The sequence below is a fragment of the Caloenas nicobarica genome, chromosome 4, assembly GCF_036013445.1.
Source record: "Caloenas nicobarica isolate bCalNic1 chromosome 4, bCalNic1.hap1, whole genome shotgun sequence".
Classification (NCBI taxonomy): Eukaryota; Metazoa; Chordata; class Aves; order Columbiformes; family Columbidae; genus Caloenas; species Caloenas nicobarica.
Window position 1 is genome coordinate 33,310,258 of NC_088248.1, and position 27,423 is coordinate 33,337,680.

General features: G+C 45.2%; 1 protein-coding gene across 4 annotated transcripts in view; it reads left to right on the top strand.

The window, feature by feature from the left end:
- The first annotated feature begins 1,695 nt into the window (after positions 1-1,695).
- TMEM131L (transmembrane 131 like) overlaps positions 1,696-27,423 on the top strand; it is an 81,061-nt gene continuing 55,333 nt past the window's right edge. For all 4 annotated transcript variants that reach the window (XM_065634516.1, XM_065634519.1, XM_065634517.1 and 1 more), the window contains exons 1-3: positions 1,696-1,834; positions 2,173-2,243; positions 9,669-9,712. In XM_065634516.1, the coding sequence (XP_065490588.1) occupies positions 1,711-1,834; positions 2,173-2,243; positions 9,669-9,712 (239 nt within the window). In that variant the 5' untranslated portion in view covers positions 1,696-1,710. The remainder of the gene's footprint in view (positions 1,835-2,172; positions 2,244-9,668; positions 9,713-27,423) is intronic.

The following is a 27,423-nucleotide window of genomic DNA, read 5'->3' on the forward strand; positions in this document are numbered from 1 at the left end:
GTGATTTGCAGCCCCCGGGTGGGGTTGTTATATAAAGTTTGTGCCATTATAACCCTCCTTGTCTCTAGAGCACCCATTCAAGCACCTGTCCAAGAGTTGCTGCACATTTTCTAGCACATAAACATCCAACCCATCCCATTTTAAAGGGTGCTGGTCTGCAAGCTCCGGGGTGCTCAGGGGCACAGGCAGAAGGGTGCTGTGGGGTGCACCCACACAACCGGGGCAGTCATTCCTCTGCCCGCCTGTGGGGAAACACAGGCAACACAGTTAAAGATGCAGAGGGGCAGGGTGGAAAACAAAAGACTTCTCCAACAGGCAGAGAGCAGGAAAAAGGGAGGGGGGGAAGAGAAGAAATTGAGAGGATGTGGGCAGGAGACAAGGCTGCACTGCCATACGTCGGCCATTGTGCAACATCGGCGAATGCCAAAGTCTTCTCCTTTAGGGAAATGTGCTCCCTGCACTCAGAGCTGCCCTCACCCCGGCTGCTCAGTCAAACCTGGGCAGCCTCTGGCTGGGAAAAGCTTTTACCACCGCTAAGCAGAGGGGGCATCGCGTAGCTGTCCTGCTGCTCAGGGGGATCGAGGTCTCAAATGGTCTCATGTGTTGTCTCAGTCCGGGGCTGAAAATGGGTTTTGTCATTTGTCTGCCTTTATTTATGAGCCTTTGGTGAGTAAGCACCATATTTCCATTGTTTATGTGGAGTTACTATGGGCGATCAGTAGGGAGAGAAGCAGATGCAGTTTTGGGGTTGTGCAAACCTCGTTAGCAGAGTTATTTGCTTTCTTTGTTCCTTAAGGTTTGCAGAACTAGTTTAACAACTGTTTTTTTCCTGTAATTTAAGCATTTGAGGGTTTATTTTTTGAACAAAAAGGTCAAGTGCTTTAAAATACGATCAGAAGGGCGTGTGAGACATGTTAAAACCGCATGACCAGCATACGCAATTGCTGGGCCCTGTTCTACGCTTCTGTTTTATAAATGCCATAATTACTGGAGAGACCCATCAGAAAGCTTTAGGCACCAGAACAGTTACTTAAAACCAAAACAGATCAGAACGGCAGCAGTCACCCTCCAACGCACAGTGCTGCTAAGCATTCAAGGAATACCAGGGCAAACACAACCCACTGCCCATTTATTTTCCAAACCTTACACCCGTCGTTTGCTTTGGCAGCATCTTCTCTAAAGAACATCTGCAAAAAGGTCACCAGATCGGGGCTATTTTTTTTTCCCCTCTCCCCACCTCCTCTCTCTCTGCGTTCTCACCTCCCCCTTCGCGCTGCCTCCTGCTTTTCTTCCTTCGCTCACTCTTTTAATGCTTTTTTTCTAAAAGTAATAGTGGGGCACCAGAGCCCTGGCCCCATGACACCCCGCAGGACGGAGGGGAGCTCCCGGTCCCGCCGCAAACCATGCGCCAGCGCGGCAATAAAACCGATTTTGCATTATTTTTCCCCAACGCCCCCCTGCCTCTTGCGTTTCCCTCTCGCTTTACGGGGGGGGGGGGGGGCGGGGCGGGTGTTTTTTTCGGGGAGGAGGGAGGGTGGTCCCGCCCGGCAGCGCGCCATGCGCTCGGCGCCCCCCGCGGGTGGGCGTGGCCGCGGCTGGGGCGTGGCGACGCGCAGCCGCGCGGCGTGGCGGTGGGCGGTGCCCGCGGCTCCGGTGGCGCCGCCCCCTTACCGCCCCGCCCCGCCCAGCCGCAGCACGGCGCGGCACGGCATGGCGGGGCTGCGCTTCCCGCAGCAGAGCGGCTACTGCCGCGCGGCCGCGGCCATGAACCTCCTGCTGGGCGTCTTCCACGTCCTCCTGCCCTGCTTTCGGCCCGGGGAGGCGCAGGGACAAGGTGAGGGCGCCGGCGGCGCGGGGCGGGGCGGGGGAGGGAGCGGCGGTGCCGCCGCTGCCCGCTCCGGCTGTGCGAGCGGGGCCGCCGCCCCCGCCGCCGTCCCTGGGGCGGCTGCCGCGGTGGCAGCCCGGGGACACAAAGGGAGCCGGGACGCGGCTCGCACCCCTGCCCTTCCTCCCGGCCCGGCGCCCCGCCGCGCCCCCGCCGCGTCCCGCTGTCAGCCGCCCCGCTGCGGGCCTGCCCCGGCTCGGGCAGCCCCGGGCCGCCGCCGCCTGCGGGCTCCGGCCCCTGCGAGCGCCGCCGGCCCATCCGCGGTTTCTGTCTCTCTGCCCCCGCAGCCATCGAGCCCATCCCCGGCGTGGTGGAGCTGTGGCCGGCCGAGGAGGGGGAGCTCCTGCTGCCCGCCCAGGTGAGGAGGCGCTGGGCAGGGGGGGAGGCGGTGGTTGGGGCTGGCGGGGGCGGGGGGGCCGAAGTGGAGCCGAGGCCCAGGAGGGTCGGGGGCTATTGCGGGGCCCTGAGGTGCCGGGGGAGGCGTTTGGGCCCGGGGGGAGGTGGCGGGGCCGCGCTGGGGCCGGCGGGGCGCAGGCCGGCGGGGGGGCCTCGCCCGCTGTCACCCCGCAGCCCCGACCCCGCGGCTGCCCCTCCCCGGGGCTGCAACCGACGGCCTGACTCTTCGGCTTTATTTTTTTCCTGATTTTTTTTTTTTTTTTTTTTTTAGCGTTTTCTATCTTCTTTTAAATTTTTTTTAATTAATGTATTTGTGCACGGTAAATACGGGATATGTGTATAGTGAATATGCGTATGTTCATATCTCAGATCTGCTCAGGTGAAGCTATTTTTCCCCCTCAAATGGCACATCTTTTATGATGTTGTTCCCCTCGTCCCAGCGCTTTTTTGGTTTTGTTTAGCCGCTTTTGTCGAGTGCTGACAAGATTTGTGAAATTCTGGATTGGCAAAAGGAGCCAATGTGGTAAAATGCGTGGCCGGGCTGGTAGGCGAGGAGGGGTGCTGGAAGCCGTGGTCTGGAGTTTATGGCATCTGAGGCAGGCATTTAACTCGCGCTGACGGACTCTGCCATATGTTGCGTTGGGCCTTCCTAGACTTCAAGGCACCAGGCTCATAAATGGGAAGAAGCAGTCCTGAGGGACATTGTCTTACATGAGAGAGAAAAGAGGGTAATTTATTTCTCTTAAGCCGTTATATCATTCTCTGCTTAGTGCTCAGCCATTGATACCCATTAACACAGGGGAAAACCAGCAGAAGTGTTGTTTTTTTTTTTTCTCAGCCAGCTAATGGTTGTTGCTGCTTAGCAGGGCCCACCGTTTTATATCATGGTGTTATGAAAGTGTTATCTATTGTATATACAAATAATTAAAATGTTTTGCGGTTCAGAATTTGCCTGGTGAAGATGTGGTGGTAGCCAAGGGAAGATGCAGAGTCTCTGTGCCCAGGGATGCTTAAGGAACTCGGCCTTTTGCTTGTGCATTCTTTTACCATGAAGATATTAAGATGCATTAGGTGTAAAACCATGTAATGCAGTTTTTTATAGTTGCTTCTCATAGCGAAGCTGCAATTGAGTGATGATGACGTGATGTTTACTTCCTGAGGAGATTAGGTCCTCTTGGAAAACACTTTGTTCTCGAGCATCCTCATAAAAATGAGCTGTATCTTGGCTGAAGGAAAAGCAGGCACGGATGGCCCGTGAACTTGGCATGGTTGAGCGTGTGGTCCTGCCGAGTTCTTGCAGCAGTGAAAGGCGAAGGTAGAGCTGCTGCTTCTCTGTCAAATGTTTCTGTAGATGCTGCGTTAGGTATGCAGGAAAGAAAACAGGTCTTCTGGTTTCAGTTGTGACAAAGTGAGAAGTGAAAGTCGCAATAGGCTCACTGAAGTAAGACATGGATATTAAAAGCCAGATGAACCCATCTCTGAGCATGAGTGGTGCAGTGGCTGTTCTGCATGGCTTTCCCCTCTGAGTTTGGGGACCACAGCAGCATCTGATGCGTCAGTGACTGCTCAAGCTGAAGCAGAAGGGCTTGTGTTCCTCAAACAGGTTTTGAGACCAAAGCTTGGTCCCAGGCCCAACCCTGACATACAAATTTATGTTCCCTTGTTGGCTTGGAGTTTACCCAGCACCTCTCAGGCCTGGAGCCTGTGTCTGAGTTTGAAGCCACCTTTTCTGGTTGTCAGAAGGAGGAGGTGAGGAGACTTCCGTCTGTCCCTGTGGATGTGGCAGCGGACCATTCCAGCACTACTTCCATGGAGTGGTGGCACTGCTTTGCCATGACTGGTCATGGCTCTCCTCTGGACACCTGAGGAGTCAAGGGTCACCCACTCTACCACAATTCCCTGCCATGTCTATGAGGTCCTGAAGGCAATTCAGCATAGTCACCCTCCTGGGTGGCTGTTCTGGGTCTGGGGGGGGCATCAGCAGAGATGCGGGCATTAGCTCTGGAGATTTGGAAGCCCGCTTCACCTGTTAACGTCTGACTGACCTTTTTTTTAATAGAGGGATGCTTAAACTTGCAAGAGTTTGTTGCTTGTTGGTCTCAACGCTGCAGAAAAAAACCAGTCTCGCTTACCACTGCAAAAAGGTTGTCCACGTTCTCTTTCTGGCAAGAGTAGACTTCCTGACTTAAGCCCTCACAGAGGGTTGTTGCCCAGCATTGATGTACCACAGCAGTGGTGATGTGATGGTGAGGGTCTAGTAAGAGGAAGAACTTACTGCCTTTAAGTGGATAATAAACATTGCTTGATGGGGCAAATCCAAGGGTTGCTTTGTTCATGTGTTTAAAGATAGGTCTTGGGGAAGACTTTGGGAATGGGAAGTGTCCTGATTCTTCAATCTGGTTCTTCCTGTTCCTTTTTGGAGGAGGGCAGGCAGGAGCACAGCACAGGAAAGTGAGGACTTCATATGCACAAGTGAGAAATCAGAGAAGGAACTGTCCGTGCTCCTCACCCAAAGCACCTCCCTCCCATCTGCATGTCGCAGGATTTGAGCAGGGGTATGGATTAGGTTGCCCTGTCTGGCCAGCCTTTTTGCCTATTTCTGGCAGATTACCAACACTGTCTCATGGATGCTTTTCCCTTTCTGTCATGGCTTTGCACTATTATCTTATTTTTCATGCATCATCAGCTGCCTGTGACAGAGCAGTTTTGAGCATTCCTTGCTGCCTGCAGAATTTGAGGATGAAAGTTGGGTGGGTTGGTAGTCCATTCAGCCATCAGGTTGCCCATGTGTGCTTTTGTTCCAAGAGCACATACCGAATAAAGACATCGTGTTAAGAAGCAGGGGCTGGGAGTGGGGAGGAGGGCACAGGACCACAAAGCATTTTAATATTTGTAGTTGCTTTCTAGGCCTCTCACAGCATCGCTTTGTCTACGTGAACTGCATGAATTTGCATGCTGGAGCGCAGCCGCCCTGGGCCCCCACGCCTCCACCCCGGTCCGTCGTTCTACCTTCTGTTTCCTCTTGCTTCCCTTTCATTGTTTGTGCTTCTCGCATGCCACCTCCCAGCTTCCTTCTCACATGTATTTGTGCTTTTTCTTCCCCGCCTCCCCTCCTCCCCTCCCATGCTTGTGATCTTTTGATTTCGGTTTCCTCCGAAGCCTGCAAAGCTGCTGGGGGTGGCTCACCCACCGCTCTCGCTCCGCCACCGGGCCTGAAGGGTGCCTGGAGCGTTGCAGTCGGTGAGGGTGTGCGTGGGCTTGTGCGCCGGAGCTGAGGAGGAGCTGGCTGTATCTAGCATGATGACAGTCTTCCAGTGCTGACAGTCTGCAGCTTCCTCCAGCGTTTTAGTGTTTCTTCCTGGGTTCCCTTTTTGCTTTGAGTCGAGCTGGGTTTCCCGGTCGGATGCGGTGTCCGTATTCCCTTGCGCCCCGTTCCTCTTTCTTGTTGAGGGTGGTGTGAAGTGTGGGGTAGCCGCAGAGCTCCTGCCTTGCTCTCCTACTCCTTGCCCTTGACCTCCTTTATATAGCAAACATCCCTGGGGTGGGTGGCTGGATTTTTGTTTCAGTTTTTCTTCCCATCATTTGTCCTCAATGTGGAAAAATGCACAGTCTTGCCTGCCCTGATGGTTGGGAGATAAATGGAAAAGCAGTGGGATTGTGACATGGAAAATCTCAACTCCGAGAGGCTTGATTAGAGCAGTTGTGGTTTTTATTCTGACTCCTTATAATTTTGTGGTTTTGCTTGTTTGTTTGTAACTTGTTAATACTTACTTAACTAAAATGCTTGGGAGAAAAGCTCCTTTGTGTAGGGCTTGACACCCAAACCCTTCACCATTAAAGGCTGAAAAAGCTCCAAATATCAACAGCCATGTTGGAGCACTTCAGTGCAAAGGCAGTTAGGTTGTTTTTTGTTTTGTTGTGTGGGTTTTTTTTTTTTTTTTTGTTCTGAAAAGGAGAGGAAAGAGTCCAAAGAAAAGCACAGTAAGGATATTAGGCCTGCTGTCTTCATGGCCACAAGTGTTTGAAAGGAGAAGCACAAATGCCATTTGTCTTTCATGGTGAACACCATTTAAAAGAGGTATTGGAGAGTCTTGGTTGTGTGTTGGGTACCCGCAGATGGTTGCGGGTTGGATACCTGCAGATAGGGCATTCAGCCCTTTCCCTTCAGCCCCTTTGGTTTCAAGGGAGGAGCTACTTCAAAATGACATAATGGAAGTTAAGTTCTAGGTCTTGTTATCACAACTGAAAATGACACTAAGTCATCAAAGGCAACTTACACCAAACTTTCTTTTGGTGTCAGTGCCATGTCTGTCTGATATGGTTGTTTTTCTGCTGTTCCTGTATGCTGCATGTATGAGATGAACGAGATGTTTCATTAGAGGTGTGCCTTGTGTACATTTCAATTTGCTTGCAGATACTTTAGAGATTATAGTGGCTGCTTATTTACTGTGATAATGTTTCAGGTGCTTGAATTTTGGAGAAAGACTCCACAATATTTGCTGTATCGTAGTCATTTACAGAACACTGGGCAAATATGGAGCTGCTGCCTGGGTTTTCACTTTAAAAGTTCTGCTCGGTTCTGAAAGATTATTTTATTTTTTTCCCATGTAGTAGCGACGTGACTTCAGTTCCTGTTCTTCAGTGCAGCTCACGGGCTAATAAGGTTAATTGTTCTGCTGGTTTCGAGAGCTGATGAAGACCTTGATCTTACATATGTGTCCAAGATATGTGGCACTGCACTATGTCATTAACAGAGGTGCATCCCATCAGATATGCACAAATTGAATGTATGGAGTCACCTACTTCAAAGTGGAGTTCGTCTGAAGGCGCACAATTTGTGTGAAAGCCCGAGATAGACTTGGGGTGGGAATTGTGTTCCTCTTTGGGCTGTTAAAAGGCTACTGCAGCCTCCCAGCTGAGCTTCTGGATGGTGCTGATAGGACTTGGGGCTGGTTGGCCTTGCAGATTATGCAGAAGCTGTCAGCTCAGGCTCTCATGATTTGTGTGACACGAAAGGGGTGCTTTCAGGGGCTTTCTAGTGCAAGATAAGCACCTGCCTGTATTCAGGATGAGGTTAGGAGGAAGAGGATTTTTTTTCCCTTGGTGTGGATAGGCTGCTGGAACCTGCATTTTAGCTTCAGGAGCTGTTCCTTTCCCCCCATCCTCCTATAGTACTTATCTGACTATACGGTAGTTTGAGAAGGCTTGCTTCTTTTTTTTTAGACTCCTCAGTGCAAGCGTACTTGTAGCCTGTGGCATACAGAGGAGAGAGAGGAGAGGAAGTAGGAGAAAGCTGGATGTGGGGCTCTGTGTGCATGTTCATTCAAGGGTGATTTGTTAAAAAAAATTTCTTTTTTTCCTTGCACAATTCCGATTTCATGCTGTGGCTGTGCCATAGATTGGCAGGGTTTTCTTCATTGTCACTTAACAAAAATGAAGAAGCTGTCAATGCTAGGATAGCTAGGGTTAAGGGTGAGCACAGTGTAATGACACAGTCACAGGTTTCTGATGCTTGGCAGATATTAAGCCATTTAAAGTAGGAGTTAAGCTGTTTAAAATGAGGATGGCTTGCCAGCCTGTTGTGGCAGAGAAGCTGTTTCAGGAAGAGGTGGATGGGGAGTCCTCGAATTTTGCTTAGTATCGTACAAGTGCAAAAGAAGATTGGAGAAGCTGGGAAACAGATGATGGATTTGTATTGTGCCTTACTGGTAGAGTCTAACAGCAAGGCTTAGCTTAGTCATTAGAGGAGATGGCCAGGTCTTCATGAGGGCCAGATGCTAGAAACCCCGGGCAGGTTTGTGCTGAAGGACCCAGATTCTGGATGATCGTCACGGTGTCTCCAACCTCCCTTTAAGGGCAGGTATATAGGAAGATTGTTGAATCCTCAAATTAACTTGTACTTCCCTGTCATTCTTATTACAGATTTGGTTACGCTATGGTGAAAGCTGTGCTGGTTTTGTTGGATGAACTGCTTGTGACAAAAGATTGAAGTTTAGATGCATCTGGTAGCTTTTGGCAATATCTATAATAATGTTAGCCATAACATCATTATTTTAGCCATAATGATGTTAATTTTGATTAATGATATTAACCATGTTTGCTGTCTTAGCGTAATTGTAATTTTTTTTTCCCTTCACGCGGCTCAGGTCTCCCGAAATCCTGCTGTCTGTCCCGTTCAGTAGATGAATAGGGCTGCCTGGTCTGCTTAAGCATTTGAAGCCTGTAGAAAGATGTTCAGTGTTTGTGCAGGTGAAAATAGGAGTATGTAGTGAAAATAGGAGCTGGAGTCAAAGCTGGTGACTTGGGGCATGTTCCGTGATGCACTTCTGTGGAAAATGTGTAGGAGGGGTGGTGGAAGGTGCACCCTTTTAATTTCAAAAGAGTTTTTTCCCTACCTTTTCATTGCCAAGGTCTGTAGCTTGTGTCTTGTGACACCATCACCTGCTTCTGCAGTAGATGGGTCAAGTTACCAGCTGTGCTTGGTGGGATAACTATGACCTCTTTTTGAAAAATGTTAATCTCCCTAAAGTTGTCCCCAGTTTCATCAGTGTGGGTTGGGTGGCTATAACACGCTCCATTTTGAGTTGTACCTAAAGCTTTCCTGGAGATCTTGGCCGGTTCAGAGCGGCTACCTGCTTGTTTTAAATGGATTTCCTGCAGGGAGCTCATTGAACCAGCGCTTGAGTTCATTTCTGCAGACAGCTCAAAGCCGTCAGTTGCAAACTGCATGCTGGCACAGTTTGTTAACTACGTGTCTCAGAAATGACCTTAGTCCAGTAACCGAGCTAAGCTGTTGTGTTTAAAGCTTCTACTCTCCACAGTTTCTATATGTGTTTCTGATCATTGGTAAGATCTGGGTTTGGAATCTCACCATCTCCATTGGAACGTGGTACCTTGGCCTTTGCTTTTGGGGTTACCATGTGGTCCGAATTTCAAGGCATTCTGCATACTATTTTCTCAGGTACTGGCTAATGAAATTTGCTGACATGGGGCAGATAAATTGAAGGTGAATGAATAACCTTCCTGTAGTTTAAGGACAATTGATAGTTTTAGATTGAAATTGTGCGTGTGAGCAGAATTTTGTATAGGTGCATTTGTATAAATGGAAAATTAGTCTGTTCGGTCGATGTTTAGAAAAAAAAATAATGGACTAGCCATGTTAAGTCACCATTTATCTTGGCAAAATGAGCTGAAACCTCAAGTGGGATGGCCAGCATCTACCTCACATGAATCGTAAAGGAATCGCTGAAGGAATTTGAGATTTGAGTTCATTTTGCAAGCAAGTCATGCGAGAGTCCATCTTTGGAGCTGTTAAAAGTGGTACATATGTCCAGTGCACCCTGTCGCAATTCTGAGATCCTTACATAGTGTTTTCTCTGTTTGTCAGGCTGACTCAGAGGAGGATGTGGAAGAGCATTCACAAGAGCAAAGGTAAGTAAAACTCAAATGGTAACAAGAGTAGTGAAGCTCATTTTGGATTTTGCTTTAGGAAATAGTGAAATGTAATTGGGCAAACTACTAAAAATGATTTTTTTCTGCTTCATATTAAATACACTTCCATTACTTGTAGCTTACAGTTTTCTCAACTAATGTTAATATTGTTAGCAAAGCCGGAAGATAGTGTGCAGTGTATGCAAGACTGAACTGCCCTCTTGCATCTTTCTCCTTATTTTATCTCTAATCCGAATTAACTTTTAATTGCTTTTACACACATACACACAAAATCTGTGTTTATTCTGCTTTAATTGCACATTTTGTAATTCATTTCTTTAAACTAGAGTGCAGTTTTCAGTTCCGAAATTTGTAAACTTAAGTAGACTTGGAGTGTTAACGGGTATGGGGGCGGGGAGGGACGTAAAGAAGATTTAAAGCCAAAGGCTTCATAATGTATTGCTCTGGAACAATAAATATCCTGCCTTGTTTCTTGAAATCAGATAAATAATAAAGCTCTTAAGAACTGTAGCCTCAACTTTGCTGTTTCTGTTAATATCAGGCCTCCTCTATTTTGAAGGGCTGGGTAAATAGCATCACAGATTATTTTTTAAATACACATTTTGCTTCCTCTGAGCGTCCAGATTAAAATGCTTGGACATCTACCAGTGAAACACTTCCTTCCTTTGGTACGTGTTAATGTGGGTACTGCTTTCGGTGCCATGCCAGCCAGAAAGATCACAAGACTTAAAATAAACACATGTAACACCACTGCGCTCCGATGGCTGCAGCTAGCCAGAAATGCTTTTCTCGTTTATCTCCCCTCTTTGCCCTTAGCTTGTGTTTGAGTGCGAATAGATCTGATAAAACACAAGCCTGGCTGGGAGCTGGCAGAAGGGGCAGATGTGGGGGTTGGAAGGGGGTGGTCAGGATGAGTCTGTCCTGCGCTGCGACGCTTTGTGCAGCTTTTCCTCCTTGTTCTGCCCCATTGGGAGCTGTCTAGTCCGAACCCAGCACTACATTAGGGCTCCTGTGCTTCACGTCCATGGGAATGACAAAGAGGTAGAGACACAAGGTGGGAGAATTACTGCTGCCTATGACAGCTGGTGCTGATGGTTTCTGCTTACTTACCTATGTCCCCCAATTCCTAGCTGCATAGGGGAGTTGTTTTTCCCCTCCTGGCCTTGCAAAAAGAGGGGTGAACTACTGAAAGCTGGCATTTTCCCTGCACAAATACAGAACTTTCAGATTTTCAGCTGGAGACTGCTATAGTTTTGATGCAAAGTTTTCACTGTGTGCCTAAGCATGCTCTCCATATTGAGAGGCAGTCAGAAGACGGCAGTCTCGAGTGCTGTGCTTGAGGTGGTTTCTGTGATTTTTTGGTTAGTAGGCAGAGAGATGCAGTTTAGGGGAAGAAAAAAATCTCCACCTGCCTATTTTTCTCCGGAGGTAGATGGAGTAACTGGCTACTATGGCAATAATAAAAATATTATTGAAAGAGAAATAGTTCTTGAGACTCAGATAAGAAATAGGAAAAAGTGGTTTGAGTATTTTTTTTTTTTTGTCATTCAGGTGCTTAAAATTTTTCTAGTAATTATTCATTTCCAAAAATGAACTTCCTTTCTGAAAGTAAAGTTTATAAAGTTCACTTGCATGGATGGAAACATCCTTCTGTTGTCATACTGAAATGCTTCAGGAAGCTTGCCTAAACAGACACTGTTTTGTGTGCATCTTTTAAACTGTTTTGGTTTGCTGCCATATGTAAACACCAATCTGTGTGTGCTCTGTATACTGAAGGAACACTATCGTGAGGAAGACCTAGCAAAGGTATGATAGAAAGAGTAGAATTCATTAGTTTATTTCCAGATAAGGATTAATTCCCTTGGCTTATGTTACTATATGGTGAAATCATGGGGATTTCCTTTTCCTGTAGCAGCAAAACCTGAGAGCTTGCAGCATCTCCGCCTCATTGTCTGCCAGCGTGCCCTAGGGAAATCAGCTAAAGCTACTGAAATTTGATGTGAAGCCCCTAGAGCACCAGAAGCAAAGCACCTTAAAGTAGCAGTATGAACAGAAGTTAATGGAGATAGAGAATTCTGAATTTTCCCCAGAGCTGAAGAAAGTAAAAACAATTCAGCATCTTGGGGCATAAAGGAGAAAGTCTCTTCCCCAAACATTGTTTTATTCATTTTTTTTTATTCTAGGTTAAAGGGCTCTCTTGGGAGCTTGCTAACCTACTTTAAAAAAAAAAAAAAAAGTAAAGTATTAACTTTCTGTTAACTGACTTCTTGTGCATGTGCATCTCAGGACCTTCCATTTGGGGCAGGCTTCTTGGCTTGCTATTGTTGGCAAGTGCACAAGGAGGATGGATGTAGTCTTGCTATTTCTGCCTTAGGTTTAGCTTTAACAAATACAGAAGTTTGCATGGAGGTGAAAAAGACATTGTCAAAATAGCAAGTTTTGAAAAGAGCTATTTTGGAGGTGAATGAGAAGTGATTGATTTGTAGGTCTGTGGGTTTGCAGCTGCCCTGAGTGAGAAAAAGGTAATTAGCAACTCCTTAATTTCCAGCCTACAATTCCTGCCTTTCTGATTGCTTGGATGCTACCATAGGTTGCTTTCTCTCTGAATCAGACTCTGAAATAAGAAATGCTGGACAGTAGATACTTGAGTTGCTGGATGTACTACTTCAGGCCCCAGTCTTTGACAGAATTAAAGCCATGTGTGTTTGGACTAGCCTATTAAAAAAGCTTCAAGTTTCCTTAAAAAACTGTTTCCTACATTCGAAAGTCAGCGGTAAAAAGATGCCTTCTAGAACAACTTTGGATTAGGAAGTTTTGTTAGAAGAAAGTCAATGACAGATATTGACAGAAAGGTTTTTTGGTTGTGTGTGGTGGTGTGTTTGTGTGGTGTGTGTTGTTGTTTTTGTTTTGTTTTGTGTTTTTTTCCTTCTTGCTGGTGACTGTTCACTTCTGTTCACTTGCCACAGCAGGCAGTGGCAAATTTTGAATATGTAGGTTCTTGCTTTTTTATTATGCTTTTGCTAAAGCAGCAGAATGAGTCAAATGCAAACGTCTGACACAGATAAAGGGACAATACTGTTAGGTGATGTGGACAAATAATGCTATTGAAAGTTTTAGTCTTCCACTTCAAGGAAGCAGATGTTGGATTACCAAAACTAAAAACAAATTTCCACATGTATGGCATTCTTAATCCTTGGTTTTGAGGACTTCTGGAGAAAGGCCTTTGAGGATCCAGTTTCCCAGCTGACATTTTAAAGAACATTTGCACCAGAATAAACTACTGTACTCAAGATGTGGAGCATGTACACTTAATATGTGATGGGCATTAATAGTCCATCAAAAAAGAAAGCCATACAATATTAAGAGTATGGTATGTAATTAGCGTTTTCCAGCGTTTACCTGTGACAGTTATGGCATATTTTGCTTTGAGTAGATAGATATCAACTGCTAGGAAAACTACAAGTGTGATGCAGTTAGCTCAGTGAAGCGTTTCTGTTGGACCTTTGCCTTTGATCACCGGGAGAGTGTTTGACCCCATGGACTGGAGCTGCTTGGGGCAGGAGATGGTATTGGCTCCTAGGGGATTCCTGCCAGGACCGGGGTGCAGCCCCGGAGTGACAGCAGAGTGACAGCTGGCACCCGGCACTTTGACCTCTCCTGATTGCCAAGTGGGATTACTCCTAATCCTGTGACTTTTGCCGTGTCTGTGAAATAGTGCTCCAGACATGGAAGAGAAATTGGAAGGTGCAGGTAGCAAGGGGGTAGTTTACTAATGGCGTGGGAGACAACAAAGCCATTAAGGTGCACAAGCTGCAAAATTAACCAGGGATTTAGCGGATACTTTCGAGATGTAATTATAACTTTTGCTTCAGGAGAAATTCAGGGTGGCTGCGGGGAATGAGCCTGCTTCATGGTGTGAGATTGTACATGGCAATTTCTCACTGGCCACAACTTCATCCCCTCTCCAGTCAAGAGGCACAGATGAGTCTGGTGCTGTGGATGGGCTGTTAAGACACTTCAGAGGTCCAAAAGGTTACGAGTGACTCGTCCTTCAAAAAAATCTGTGGTCTTAGTGCCATAATTTCTGACAGTCCAGTTCTTGGAAACTAATGGCATGGGACTGGTGGTAAACCTGTCTACCAGGTAACTGGCTTGTGTGGCAGCTAGGCCAGGAAAATTGGTTAGGATCAACCAGATTTTTTTTTTTCTTACTGAAAAGAAAAAAAGATTTTATGCCAGAAGAAATATCCAAATAGCAAAAAACCTCATTGTTTTATGTTGTGATTACTTTTTAAACATCTTTATTGAAGTCAAATCGAGGAAGTGTTTCAAAATGAAAAGCTGAAAGGTAGTTCTGAGAGTGTCAGTGAGTGCTTAAACTATGTGAAAGGAACCATCCTAAACCAATGTTTTCAACCTAAGCTTGTATTGGGTGCCACTGATCATTTAGATTGTCATTAAACTTAGCCCCCTAAAGTATTTGGAAAATTTTGTGAAGACTTTTCCTAGGATATATGCTCGGTCCTAACTTGTAATAGCAAAAGTTGCTTTTATTAAGTTTTTAATAGTTTTAAAAAAGATGTATAAAAGAAGCAGAAATCCATGTGTGCATTAAAAAGAGCTGCATTTCTTGGGGAAAAAGCTTTTTAATCACCATCAATACATTTGCGTAAAGTAATACATTTGTCCAGTGTGCATGGAATGGGTGTTTCACTGTGTTGCACCAAAACCTGCTTTGATGTTGGTTGGCTTTTCTTTTTAATTGCTCACTGCTGTTGTATCCTACTTACGAGTTCACCAAATCACCAGGGGACTGCTCATTTTAAGTTTTACTGGAAGCCTAAAGAAACAGATTTCACTTTATATAATCCTTAGAAGTAGAGGAGTGGAAATGAGATGCACAGACCTACCTGTTCTGCTTGGGTGAAAATCCCTAAGGACACACCTGTAGGGAACACAGAGGATACTGTTAAGCTAGAATTTAAAAACAAAACAAAACACCAAAGCAACAAACAAACTACAACTTACTTGGGAAAATTGTTAGGTCAACAAAGCTGGAGGAATCTCCTGTAGATGAAGAAACATTGTTTTGGAAGGAACTATCAGTGTTACTCTTCCTCTCCTTCCTTGCACTCCTGCCAGGTACAGCCGGGGTTGCAGGCTGAACTCTCGCTGCTTTAACCTTTTATCTCTGTTTTATGTGTTGTAATTCATTCACTGATGAACTTTACCTTGCTGAACTTTGTATTACATGCCATTAGGGATAGCTGTGCTCTCATGTGCATTGCTTATTCCAAAATATTGGTGCTTTTGCAAAATTTTGTCGCTTCTCCACTGATAGAGGGAGTAAAAAAAAGCCTTTTTTCTTGTCTTTTTTTTTAAATTTCTCTAGGACATTGCATGCCAGTGCTGTGTGCTAGCAAATGAGCCAGCTATCCGTTTGTTTATTTCTAAGTTGCTTTCAGGCATTTCTGAAACGAGAGCAGCAGCCTAGGCCAGCAGTGCTGTGTTTGACACCAGACTGAGGAGCTGATGCTGTGGCTCTCTGGGGTCTGGAGTTAATGGCAAATGAGACCATCCTGCTGCGTTTTGCAAAGAACTGTCAAACTTCTGTTCTCAGATTAGGTCCTAGTTGACCTTAACTGAAATATTTTAAAGGTGATGCATGGCTAGATTTAATTACTCTTTGATATGCTGTTGCAATCTCTGCTTATCATCAAAATCTTGTCTGTTTGTATTGAAAAAGCCCTGCTGGTATGTATATATGTATTTCCCTGGCTGTTGTGAGTCCTCTTGGGCTGGAAGATGCCCATGACCAGATCAGTGACTGATCTGTAGGTCGGCTTGTACACTGGCCTAAAATGGACTTTCTTATCTATGGGTGACAATGTGACTTGGAGAAATGAAGACAATCTCGGTGTGGTGATTGAGAACTAACACTTGTGCTTTCATATGGCTCATGCTGCCTTGAAAAGCCACACAGGCTGTCTTCACCCCAGTTTCTGTACTGGTAAAAATAGCAGGCAGTGAGAGTCTCCTCCCAGTTGGGGCTGTGAGGTTATTGTTTGCTCAGGGATTAGTGAATGTGAAGAAGCTGTATTTGGATGTGTGCTACTGGAGTAAACTTTTTCACATGTAATGACCTATTTTAAGTGGACAAATAAACTTGGCTTTATGTTTTGGTGTCCTGGATCTTCTTTTAATTTCACCTTCACTTTCTTTTCTGACTTTCTCAGCTGTCTGTCTCTCCTGCAGACCTCTTGTGTACCTCCTTATGGCATCTCTTCTTTCTGTTTAGTTTCTCTCCGGGCCTGAAACAGTTGTGGTTTCTGTACTGCAAGATGAAGAGACTGTCTTGCCATCTGCTGCCACGGTGCTGTCCCCTGCCTTGTGCAGCCCTGCGGGTCATATCAGAAAGCTCCTCTGGATTAAAAGCACTTTTTTTGTTTTTCCCCTTCCCAGGTTCATGTTTACTTGTGGTCATTCTCTGATCAGATTCCCTGTTGCTTTCTGTGGCAACGTCAGCTGAAAATACGCACGACTTTGCTCCCTTGCTCTTTTCCTCCTGCTGTGCTGGATGAGTGCCGGACCTGGCACTGGAGCTACGTCTGGCAAGGTGGTTCACCTGCAGGACAGCATCTCTCTTGTGCTCCTCCCAAACTGCTCCCAAGGAGCCTGCCTGTGTCTTGGTGCACCTCTGCTCCAGACCTCACAGTGTCATCCTGCTTTTTCTTCTGTCGCCTCTCTTCTTCCACCTGCCTTTTGGCCTGCAAGTGGGGCGGGTGGTTGTGTGGTGGTACTTGTGCCAAGACTGAATCTCTGCTCCCTTATTTTCTGCAGTCCGGGAGGAGCCCGGCCAAATCTGCTGCTCTGCTCGCTGTTGGTGAGATAGATGAGCAGGTTAGTCCCCAAAAGTGCCGGGCTGAGAGGGGGAGCATCTTGTCGTATGTTGGGAATAATGTCGTACTGAATCAGTGGCTGTTGCGTAGGAGGATTTGCATCTCTCTGATGGATAGCCTTGGAGGCAGTGATGGGTTTTGGGTGGATGGTGTGGCGAATCATGCGGCCTGCCACTGTAGGGAAAGTTGGGGCAGGTGCGTGCACACGTACATAATTTATTGTGCACAGCTTTCATTTTCTTCAGGCTGTTGTTAAACACCTGTAGCCTATGATTTGGGTCAGAGTCCACCCAGCATCCATGGTCTTTAGAGGCAGGACAATCTTGGTCTGAGCAGGTAGGACAAAGGCATATGGTGTCATTTCCCGTTCTGTTTGTTTCAGCACTGGCTGCAGAGCTGTGCAGGAGCAAAGACAGCTCCTGTGGTGGCACAGGCTGTTGGTGATAGTCATTCAGCAAACACATGGGGAGCATCAGCTCTTAATGCCAAGCAGCTGCATGCTGCGAGTGCTCTGCAAGTCTCCTCTGGAATGTGGCATTTTTCTTGTTAAACTTAACCTGCCTTGTTTTGAAAAAAATGGGCTGTTAGGACACATTTTGTGTGTTTAGAGGGGAAAAAAAAAAGAGGAAAACAAACAGCTGCTGAGGCATGTTTGTCCTTGTCCTAATCATTGTAAACTTAGTGTCCCCTTAGTCCATACATGCTGCTTCTATAATACAGGTAGTTCAGAGCAGGACTTCTCTTCTTATGCTTCTACTCTTATATTTTAATACACTAATAATGAATTTCAGATGTGTGTTTAATCTCAAACTGATCCTTCTGATTTGTGAGCAGTAGGCCACACAAGATTTAGCTTTATATCTGTACATTTATTATTAATAAATTATTTTTACTTCCCTAATAGCTGCTTCTTAGTTGCCCTTAAGAGGGCTTAACTTGCAGTCATATTAATTTTACCATTATGCAGTTAAATTATAGACATCTGGAATAATAGACTGTTGTGAGCAATCTGAAAATCGATATCCTGTAAGCATTTAGAGTAATGGTTTTTCTGCTGTTAATCTGCCACAGATTGGCAAAGTAGAAAAACCCAAAATAGCAGCTTGCTCACTTTCAGGAATTTGCAGACTGTACTTTTGCATCATCAGCCCCAACACACTGGAATGATTATTCCGAGCCGAGCATAAAGTTACCTGAGATCTCTCTGACACGGTGTGATAAAGTGTTATAGGTGATGCTGTTACCTGACTTTCATTTTCCCGGAGACTCAAAAGTAACACAAACCTAGCTTATAATGCCTCACGTATTTTAATTGGAATAGGAAATTGCTCTGGGACAGGTACATTCCTGCCCTGGCTGTGGCTCTGAGCGTATGGCTTGTAGGCAAGTAAGTGAAGGAGCCTTTTTAGTAATTTTGGTGTTTGCCGTAGTAACATAAGTAAAAACATGGCAGGAAAACAAAGCACATAGCTCATCTGTAGCTCTTTCAGTTCAGTCTTGGTTATAAATTCAAGCCTAAGTTTTAAACAAATCTTAGTTATGTTGTCCTAAACATTGTTTTTTTAATCCGCTTTTCTTAGTGGCTGCTTTGGGAAGAGACTTCTTTGTGGTGGTGGTTGCAGAATGACCAACTCCCCTCTTCATGACGACAAAATAGTCCTCTCTACTTCAGGGAGAGGAAAAGCGTATCAAATATTATACTTAAATGTGACGACAGTGTGCATTAACTCTTTTACAGAGTTCTGAGTACTCACGGCAAATGTTTGCTTTGTATTTGTAGAAGAGTTGGCTTTAATCAAATAATCTAATAGCCTAGGAGAAACACCTGGTTGGTATGATTAATTTAGGTGTCTGCTTGTCCTCTGAGGGTCCACCATTCTGTGTTCTGTCCAGGCTGCCACCTGAGACAAAGACGATAGAGGGCAAAGCTGGGGTGTGTTAATAATCACCTGATCTCCCTCTCTACCTTCCGACCCCCAAAGTGGTGTACAAGTGTGGCTTGGTAACTTCTAGAAAGTGCAATTAGACGAGGACAACTCGGTATTTTTTGCATGTGTATGAACAAAACAGACCTTGCTTTTTGTAGAATAAATGAACTTTATATGAATTTTATACATGGGAATTCCTCAATCAGAAACAATCACTGGGAAGAAAATGTTGGTTTTGGGTTTTTTTTCCCCTCAGAATTATGAGGAAAAAGACGAGAAAAGGGAAAATGTTTTCCAAGAGGAGGGTGAGAAATAGCCCTCTGTTCTTCTTTTGTGAAGTTCTCATCCTCTAGTAACCTTTTGTGTGCTTCAAGATATCTGCTGCAGTACCTAGTGGGCTGTAGTTGGTGGTTTTACCATCTCCCCCACCTATACACCAGAAATCCACAGACGTCAAAAGTAAGAAATTCGAAGTGCGAAATAATGCTTTTTGGTTTTGCCAGATAAAAGCCAGCTTTTATTTCAAAACTTTGTGAAGACGCATGAAGAAGCTGTAAAGACTTGGAAGTAAAAAGGAGAAAGTTAAAATGGTGTATAATGTTCAGTGCTGTTGAAAGTACAGACTGTGGTGTCTCTGGTTCATGGTTTTGTTGTGTTTACATTCAAAGTTGGGCTTTCTGAGCAAGAAAATTTTTGTTAAAATGTTTGTTCGCAAAAGCATGCTCCTTAGGAAAACATGAGAAATGCAGAAAACAACTCACTATTTTATAAGCCTAGATTGGTTAGAAACTGTTCTTTTGGGTGGTGGGATGGTGACACTTGAAGTAATGTTGCTGTGCGTTCATTATAAATTACCTCAGTTCATTTACAGTCCTAAGATTTTAAACTGTTCTGGCCTTCTAGAGGCTTGGATATCAATAAGGTGATAAATCCAACACACTTCAAAATTCCTGTGAAGACTTTCAGAAACCTGAATGATATATATGAAGAAGAAAAGGTAACCTTAAGTCAAAATTGTTCTGACGTATCAGTATTTCTTTTGCGTTTATAAGTTGCTTTCCAATTTTTTGGATTACTGTTCATTGTTTTAATGTTTCTCTCTGGCGCCTGGTTGTTTTCTGTGAGAGACCGAAGGATAGTTCTGTTGTCACATACCTCTGCACCTCTATCTCAAAAAAGTTAATGCCGAATTAAATAGGCAGTCTCAGCATTACAAAGTAGATAAAGAGATAAATGACCGGTTTGTAATCTACTTATCTTCATTTCTGCTACTGTCTGCATTGTTGGTAGCATGTATATATTTATCTCTTGAGTGGGAATTTCTAAGCTTTTTTTAAATCATGTGTGAATGCTGATAAGTGATCTAGTGGAAAGTTACAATCTCTCCTATTTTACTGTTCTTTGTTCCTCTCTGTGCCCCCTGAATGCTACCATGTTCTTATGGCCCTGTTTCCCCTCCTGATCTACTAGATGGCTTCTCCCACTCACCCATACGGTGGGTGCATGCTTGAAAAGCTTTTGCGAGTCCTGGGAGAGGGTCCAAAACAGGATAGTTGCACAGACTCTCAGGCATGCAGAAGCTCTAGAGACTGGCTTTGAGTCACTGCAAATGCTGCCATCAACTTCTGCCTGCTTCTTCTAGAGCTGACAGTGTTTGGCAAGCAGTGGATCCAAATGTTAACTTTTTTTTAAAGTTTGTTGGTGTACTGAGGTCTTGACCTTTCCTGTGAAGCTGCTTCAATTATTTCTGTATTCTCTGGTTATGAAAATTAAGCAAAAAAAAAAAAAAAAAAAAGCCACGTGTCATCCTGCTGGTGCTCTTTTCCCTGTGAGCACTTCTGAAGAGTTCCTCCGTGGGCAGCATGTGGGTCTGGTGGGATCAGGCAACTTTTTGCAGTGCTGCAGCTGTGGGTATGTTTCTTATCACTGAGAACAGAAAGGGCTTCAGCAGTTGTGTATCAAACTGAAATTAGACCATATGAATACATGTGTATGTGCTTGAATGCCATCTCCTGGCATTTCAGACGCTGGTCCCCGTTTGTCGGAGCAGCGTGTTGTGGGAATACACACACCGTTGGGAATACACTTGGAACAAAGAGAGACTTTGGAGACTTCTTTGACTCTGAGCCAGCAGTCTCAGTGTGATGTGTTTAGCACTGAAGAGAGAAAAAACAGATGCATGCTTGTTTTCGGATTATTTGTGAGGAGGATCCTTTGTATGGTTTCCAAGGTCTTGAGGTTCCTGTATATTGTGCTGCCTTTCAACTCTGTTGCTCAGCGTGCTCGGGTGAGAGGTGCAGTTTCCACAAGCAATTGAAAATGCACGCATGTGGTTTTTTTTAAGGCTCTCGGACCTCCTCGCTCTTGTGTGTTGGAGTGCCAGAGCAAAGTGCACAGTGCTCTCGGCTTTTCTTGTGAATATGTAAAAGCTGTTAATTACTCATCTGTTACAGGCTCGGTGTTTATAAACAGTTGAGGTCTATGGGTAGATTTCACTCAAGTTGAAACCCATCTTGTACATTGTAGTGTTAGCAGTTGTTGCACGACAGAGCTGAATCTTGAGAGAGCTGTAGGATAAAAAGCAAAACTGGTTGACTTTTAGTGAATTATCTACCAATACAGTAGTTTTCTTCGAGGGTAAATTACTGCAAATCATTTAAAAAGTTGGCTATGTTTGGTAGAAAATAAAAACAGTAATATTAAAGTTTAAAGCAATTATACTTTCATGACTGTTGCTGCTGAGGCACTGCTTGGAGCATGAAGATGTACTTTGCATGAAAGTTCAGAGCTTTTGATACCAGATATTGTTCTGAAAGGTCTGACTGCCTTTGCAGCAGTTCATGCAGAAATTGCTGCATGAAGATGTTTGCTCTCTATTTGAAAAGTGAGACAGTCTGACAAGGATTATTAGGAGCGTCTTAAATGTAAAAGGTTTGTGTTTTTAGCTTAGGACTCTACTAAAGTTATTGGCAAGTGACTGTCGCCCACAGGGCTGGACACCCACAGTTTTGGTGCAGCCACCTGGCTGAAGTGGTGATGGGGTAGCAGGTTGGCTCCTGCACCGTGCACTAGCTGCAAATCCCAAGTATTTCGGAGTAGTGATGCTGTCAGTATTAATGAGTACTCCTCAGTGTCATGGTTACCTTGGTGTCTTGAGATTAAACCTCTGGGTGGAGAGGCAATGGGGTTTTGATGTGTGATGTTGGAGGAGGAGTGGTTTTCTTTCTCTTCATTCCGTGCCCACTGTTTGGCTAGGTATCCAGTGGTGCTCACCTCATAACTACACTGCAAGGTTGTACTGAGTGCTGTTTTTTTCCCATTTTGGCCCCTCGGGGCTCATTGGACCCTTCTCCCAGCACAGCCCTCTACAGAGAGACAGCTGCAAACCTGTGGATGCAGCAGCCCAGTCCCACTCCCTGGTGGGGGAACAGAGAGCCCGAAGGGCTGCACATCCGAGGGGAAGGAGGTGGCAGCAAAGTAGCAGCTGACAGGGGAAGCCAGTAGTGTCACTGAGGCCATGAGACTATCGCAGTGTTGTTGCCCTGTAATTATAGTGTTGTGTGGTATCCTGTACACTTACAGTGCCATCGTGGCATCTGTGTGTTCCCCATCTGTTGCTTGAAAGCAGCTCAATGTAGAGGGTATGGTAGTCGTCAAATTGCACCAATCATGATTTTAAAAAAAAAAAAAGTGTTTCAAAGCAACAGAAGAGCTGCAAGCACAGCAGCTGGGCAAGGTTCACCTGCCCTGTGACCTGGAGCTGGCCCTTGGTGACTGGCAGGATCCATCCCCACCACCAGTAAGTGATTTTATCTCTTGGGAAGCTTCCTCCCCAGGCACCTGAGCAGTGGTGAAGGAGTAATTTCAGAACAGAGCTCTAGATCTTGGAAGGCCGATCACCTCCAGCTCCTTCTGCAGTGAGAGAGAGGGAGGTTTTACCAGAGAATGGCCAAGGAGCTTAATTTAGCTCCTTTGAATCATCCTTGGGAGCAGCCTATTTTTCCCAGTCCTTCAGAAAGAGAAGTGCCAGGTTTCCTAATTTCAGAGCCCAGGGTGAGGGAGTGCTCACGTTCCCCACCAAGCTGTCTCGCCCCCGCTGCTTCCCCTGCTACGTGCAGCTTCCCCTTGCTGCAGAGGGCCAGGCGGCAGGTGAAGTCGCAGTAACTTTTTCAAACCTCCAGTGTTTCTGACTTGCACAACAAGGCTGACCTGCCCTCTCTAATTAGGTTTTCATACAAGTTTAGAGACTTGAGATGGCCGGTGTCCATCTGTGCTGTTCAGGGGCAGAGACTGTGGCTGGCAGTCTGCACCTCGGGTACTGCAGGGCTTTCTGCTGTAAAAGCAAAAGACACCTGTGCAACCACCAGACCTTTCTTGGTGAGCGGTGCAAGCTTGGGACAGCTGGTTCACATGCCTCCTGTCTGCTTCGCTGCACAGGGCGCAACTGTTCAGCCTGCTGCCTCTTACTGAAGCTCAGAGCAGCGTGATGGTTAGGGCAAAACCTTACTGAAACAGGATGTCACCGTCCACGCGTGGTCGCCTGGCTGCGGAGAGGGACGCTGGGCATCCGGTGAGTCCGCACGTGATGCTGGCGAGACATCTTGCCTGACGCTGTGCTGGAGGCCGCTCAGGTGCTACGCAGAACCTGTCTGGGCTAGAATTTGGCAGTGGGGAAAGGACAGGGTGTAATTGCCAGAGAGGCGGTGGGGGGGAAGTATGGTAATAAGAGAAAAAATGACTAAAGACTGTGAAGAGAAGAAAAAAAAACTTGCCTCTGATAAAAATGCAAAGTGAACAAAGATACTGGTAGGAAGGGAAAAATGAAAGCTTGCTTCTTTCAAGTGATAGGCAAAACTGATAAGGGCCAACAAGAGATTGCAATCTAACCATGAAAGATACACAATAGCAAAAGGGAAGTGAAATAAGAGAAAGGAGGGAGCGACGGATTCATAACTGATTTCACCTTGTGCAACCACCACCTCAGTTTATGTAAAATTATTTTAAGGGTCTGTGCAAAACAGAATCAAATCTCCCTATTCTGGCTGGCAGAAGTGTGCAACAGTCTTGCTGCACGGTCATTTAATGTCAGCTATTACACAGGGTACAAAGCAGTCAGCATGTCATCTCCGTGGTGACATTGTAGGTCACCCCTTATGTTTTGCCTACATATATATTTTTTGTGCTGAATTACGTAGTTCTATCAACTGAAGATGTGGGCTAGCATTTTAAAATTAAGGCCTCTGCAATAAACACATTGATAAATACACAAACAGTAAAGACCTGAACATGGAGGTGATGCATATCATAACCATACATAAGCATAAACCATGTAATTCACGTTTGTTGGTGTTGTGTGGTTTGGGGTTGTTTTTTTGTTGTTTTTGTTTGTTGGTTTGTTTTGGGTTTTTGGTGGGTTTTTTGGTGGGTTTGTTTGTTTGGGGTGTGTGTGTGTTGTTTTTTTTTTTTTTAAATGAGACTGGAGCAGCAAGGAGTACTGTGCTGCTCCTGGGAAGTAAGCAGCCATGTAATACTGTAGAATAAGTTTTGTAGTTCCTTATCGTTGGATTTGACATGCCTGCTTAAGTTTTTGTGCCTGCCTGCTAGTGCTGTTTGCCATGTGCATCGCTGGTTTGTGTCTAAATCTTGATTCCTGGCAACTGGAGGAGGGAAGGGAGCTGAAGGGCCTGTACTTGACCGACTCCTTGACCCGTGCTTTACGTGCTTTGTTGCTATTAACTGCCTTTCTTCAATAGCCATTGTCTGATTTCTGTCTTGGCGTGTTCTGTCTTTTATTCCAGTCCTTTGCTGCAAGCCTGCTGCCTGCAGCCCCCGAGGTGCCTGCTGCATGCTTAGGTATTTCTGTGGCCTGTTGCTGACCCAGTTCCTGCAGCATAAAAACTGCCTTTTTGAAAAGGCGGCATTTCTGGCCTTTGTGAGCATTCCCAGTGTTGCTGGTGTAATGTGGCTGATCCCACAGATGCGGGTAGTCACTTGAAAACAAACACACAACCCGGTCCCCATGCTTTCAGTCTTGCTTGGATTTTTTTTTTCTCATTGTAAATAAAAACAATTATTAATGCTTTCTGGTCATTGAAGCGGTGGGCTGCATTTTGGTGTATGCTTTCTTCTTGGAATAATTACTGAAATGTTTGCTCTGCAGGGAGGGGAGGGCAGTGCCCAGCCATAGAGAGCGTACACTTCCAGATTATAAGATGGAGACCTTTGCTTTTGTTACTGAGGAAGCTTGTTTGGGACTTGAAGAACTGCAAGTTGCCCCATGTCTGTCGTGGCTTTGTCGCAAGGTCTGGCTTGGATGTCAGGTCATGCTGCGTGACAATGACACTTGCTTTGAACATTTGCACCTGTGTTATTTTACCTCTATCGGCTGAAATTTTACGAGCTGTGGAAAAGTGAGATGAGATGTTGAAAACATGACTCTGTGGTAGCTGAAAATTCATGTGTTACCTACTGCTGGCCGTGGTTTGGGGCAGCACCTCATGTGTACTTATTCCCTTTGTCTTTTTGCCATACTCCTGGCAAAAGCCACATCTTCCATTTTGAAAGAGGGATCTGCCTTACAAAGCCTCACTGCTCCTTTTTTAGTGTTAAAATACTGCCGTGGAGTGACATGAGGAAGCCTGTTCAGAGACTGAATGCACTTTTTTTCATGCACTTAGGTCACACGTGGGTCCGTACTTTCAAATTTGCCCCTAAGAAGGGGGCAAAGCTCCAGGCTGGTCCTGCTCCCCAACCCAGCCCCTCTGCCCGCAAAAAGCCCTGCTGGCTTCACCAGGACTTTGTGCAGGTCCCGGTGGGCTCCCATTTATCTTGCAGAGGAAGAAGCAGCGAGGGACACACGGCCAAGCTCGGTTAAATACACCTTTGGGCTTTAGAGAGGCCCTTGGCCTCGCTGGAGGAGCTTTTCCCCTCATGGGCAGCTTGAGAAACTCCATGTCAAACAGGTTAATGTGTGGAGCATGCAGAAACAAAGTGCATCCTTGCTTGCAGTGGAAGCACACCTCTAGTTTGAGGCTCGTTAAGAAACTAAAAATGGCATTGCTGATTCTTTGCCCTTAGTTTCACAGGTGAAAATTTCAAGTTGGTGAACTCCACTCAGCTTCTTAGCTTTGAAATAAAGGAGGAAACGCAGGAATCTAGGGGAGGTGGAGTCTCAATATAATACTTGATTGCGTGTGTGGTGTGTGGTGTTTTTTTTTTTTAATTAATACAAAATAATCAAAAGCTGACTTCCTCCTATTTTTTTTTTAGCTCATTTTTCTCCTCTTCCTTCCCCCACCAGCTGTCCTGCTGAAGGAAACAAATGTTAACCTGTTGGCTCAAGGTGCCCCTTGCTGGAAATCAGAGCTCTAGAGTTTAACGTGCCAGCTGTAACATACCTGAGGCTTTTTTTGGTGGTAGACATTTTGTTAATAAACCTGTGAAACAGGGTGTGTTTCATATGGTTCTGCTTTGTTTAATAGCAGAAGGTTGCAGCATTTTGCACGTCAGAAGAAATTGTCTCAGAGCATATGCTGTGCATTGGCTTTGGTAGATCCCAGATGTTTTGTAAGGGCCTGGTAATTTCTGCAATAAGCATTGTAAGTACTAATCCTGGTAATGACAAAATTTTTGAATTTTTGCCAGTTCGAATTTTCTGGTGTCAATTTTTTCTGTATCTATGTTTTCTTTAACACTGTAATCTAACGAAGTCTAAATATACAGTGGTACTTAGGAGTAGGTCACAAATACACTGTGAAAGTGCTTCCTTTTATTAATAGCACCAAATGATGGAGCTGCCTTTCCATTTTGCATACCGCGACCCAGAGCGCCGAGTGACACAAGACAGGCGAGTGCAGCAATCTGCTCATTTCCAAAGGGGCAGCCAGGGGAATTCGGCAGGCTGCCTGCCTGGTGTCCTGCCACCATAGGAGTTTACCGACTTTGGGTGAGAAGTGGAAGTGATCTGATGCTGTGGAGGATTCTCCCTTTTTTTGCCCACAGAAGGGGAGGTACTTGAAAATATAACTGGAGTTTTGTATGGCGAACTGGGAAGGAATTTGACTTTAAGAACAGGTGTATATAACATGACTATTGAAGCATATAGTTGATGATGAAAATACACAGTGCAATCAGTTAAAATGTGAATGAACACTAAAAGTAGTCTGCAAATTTTTATTGCTATTGGAATTTTAAAAGGTTCTTCATAGGAAAAAGTTCTATATTTTTCTATAGAAAATACATGTCCAGTGTAATAAATAATACAATGCATCACTTCTGTAAAATAACGTAGATCCAATAGGTTACTGCACCAGTACAAAAAGCTTTGTCAAGTGACACAGAAACATTTGGAGGGCGACTGAAGAGGATGTAATACATCCCAACTGGGAGGAGTGGAAAGCAAGAACAAAAGATCTCCTGTGAGATGAAGAGTTGATGATTTTGGGCTGAAGCTACTTTTTTGGTGTTGCCGTTTGGTTACTAACTTAAATCTTTAACTTTTCCTCCTTAAGATTTGGTAGTGGCCCCTGGGGTGAGCAGCTTTGTTCCCCTGCTCTACGTGGGATGACTGTGTAACCACAGCTTCACTGTGCAGCACCGTGCTGAAAGTACCTTTAAAAGGGGTGTAGCATTGCTCCTTCTCTTTGTATTTCTTTCTCCTTTACATTATATTTTTGCAGTCATATAGTATGGCCTGTGAAAATGCTGTTCAGTGACATGAAAAATTAGGTGTTCCTAGAAAGGTACTATATGTAGTTTAAATTCTGGGTGGTTTGCACATGCTTCAGAAAGTCTTGTATGAAGTTTCATCTGTTAGAGGAGGGAATTAAATTTTAAAAAAGTCATGCAATAGCAGTAATTTTTT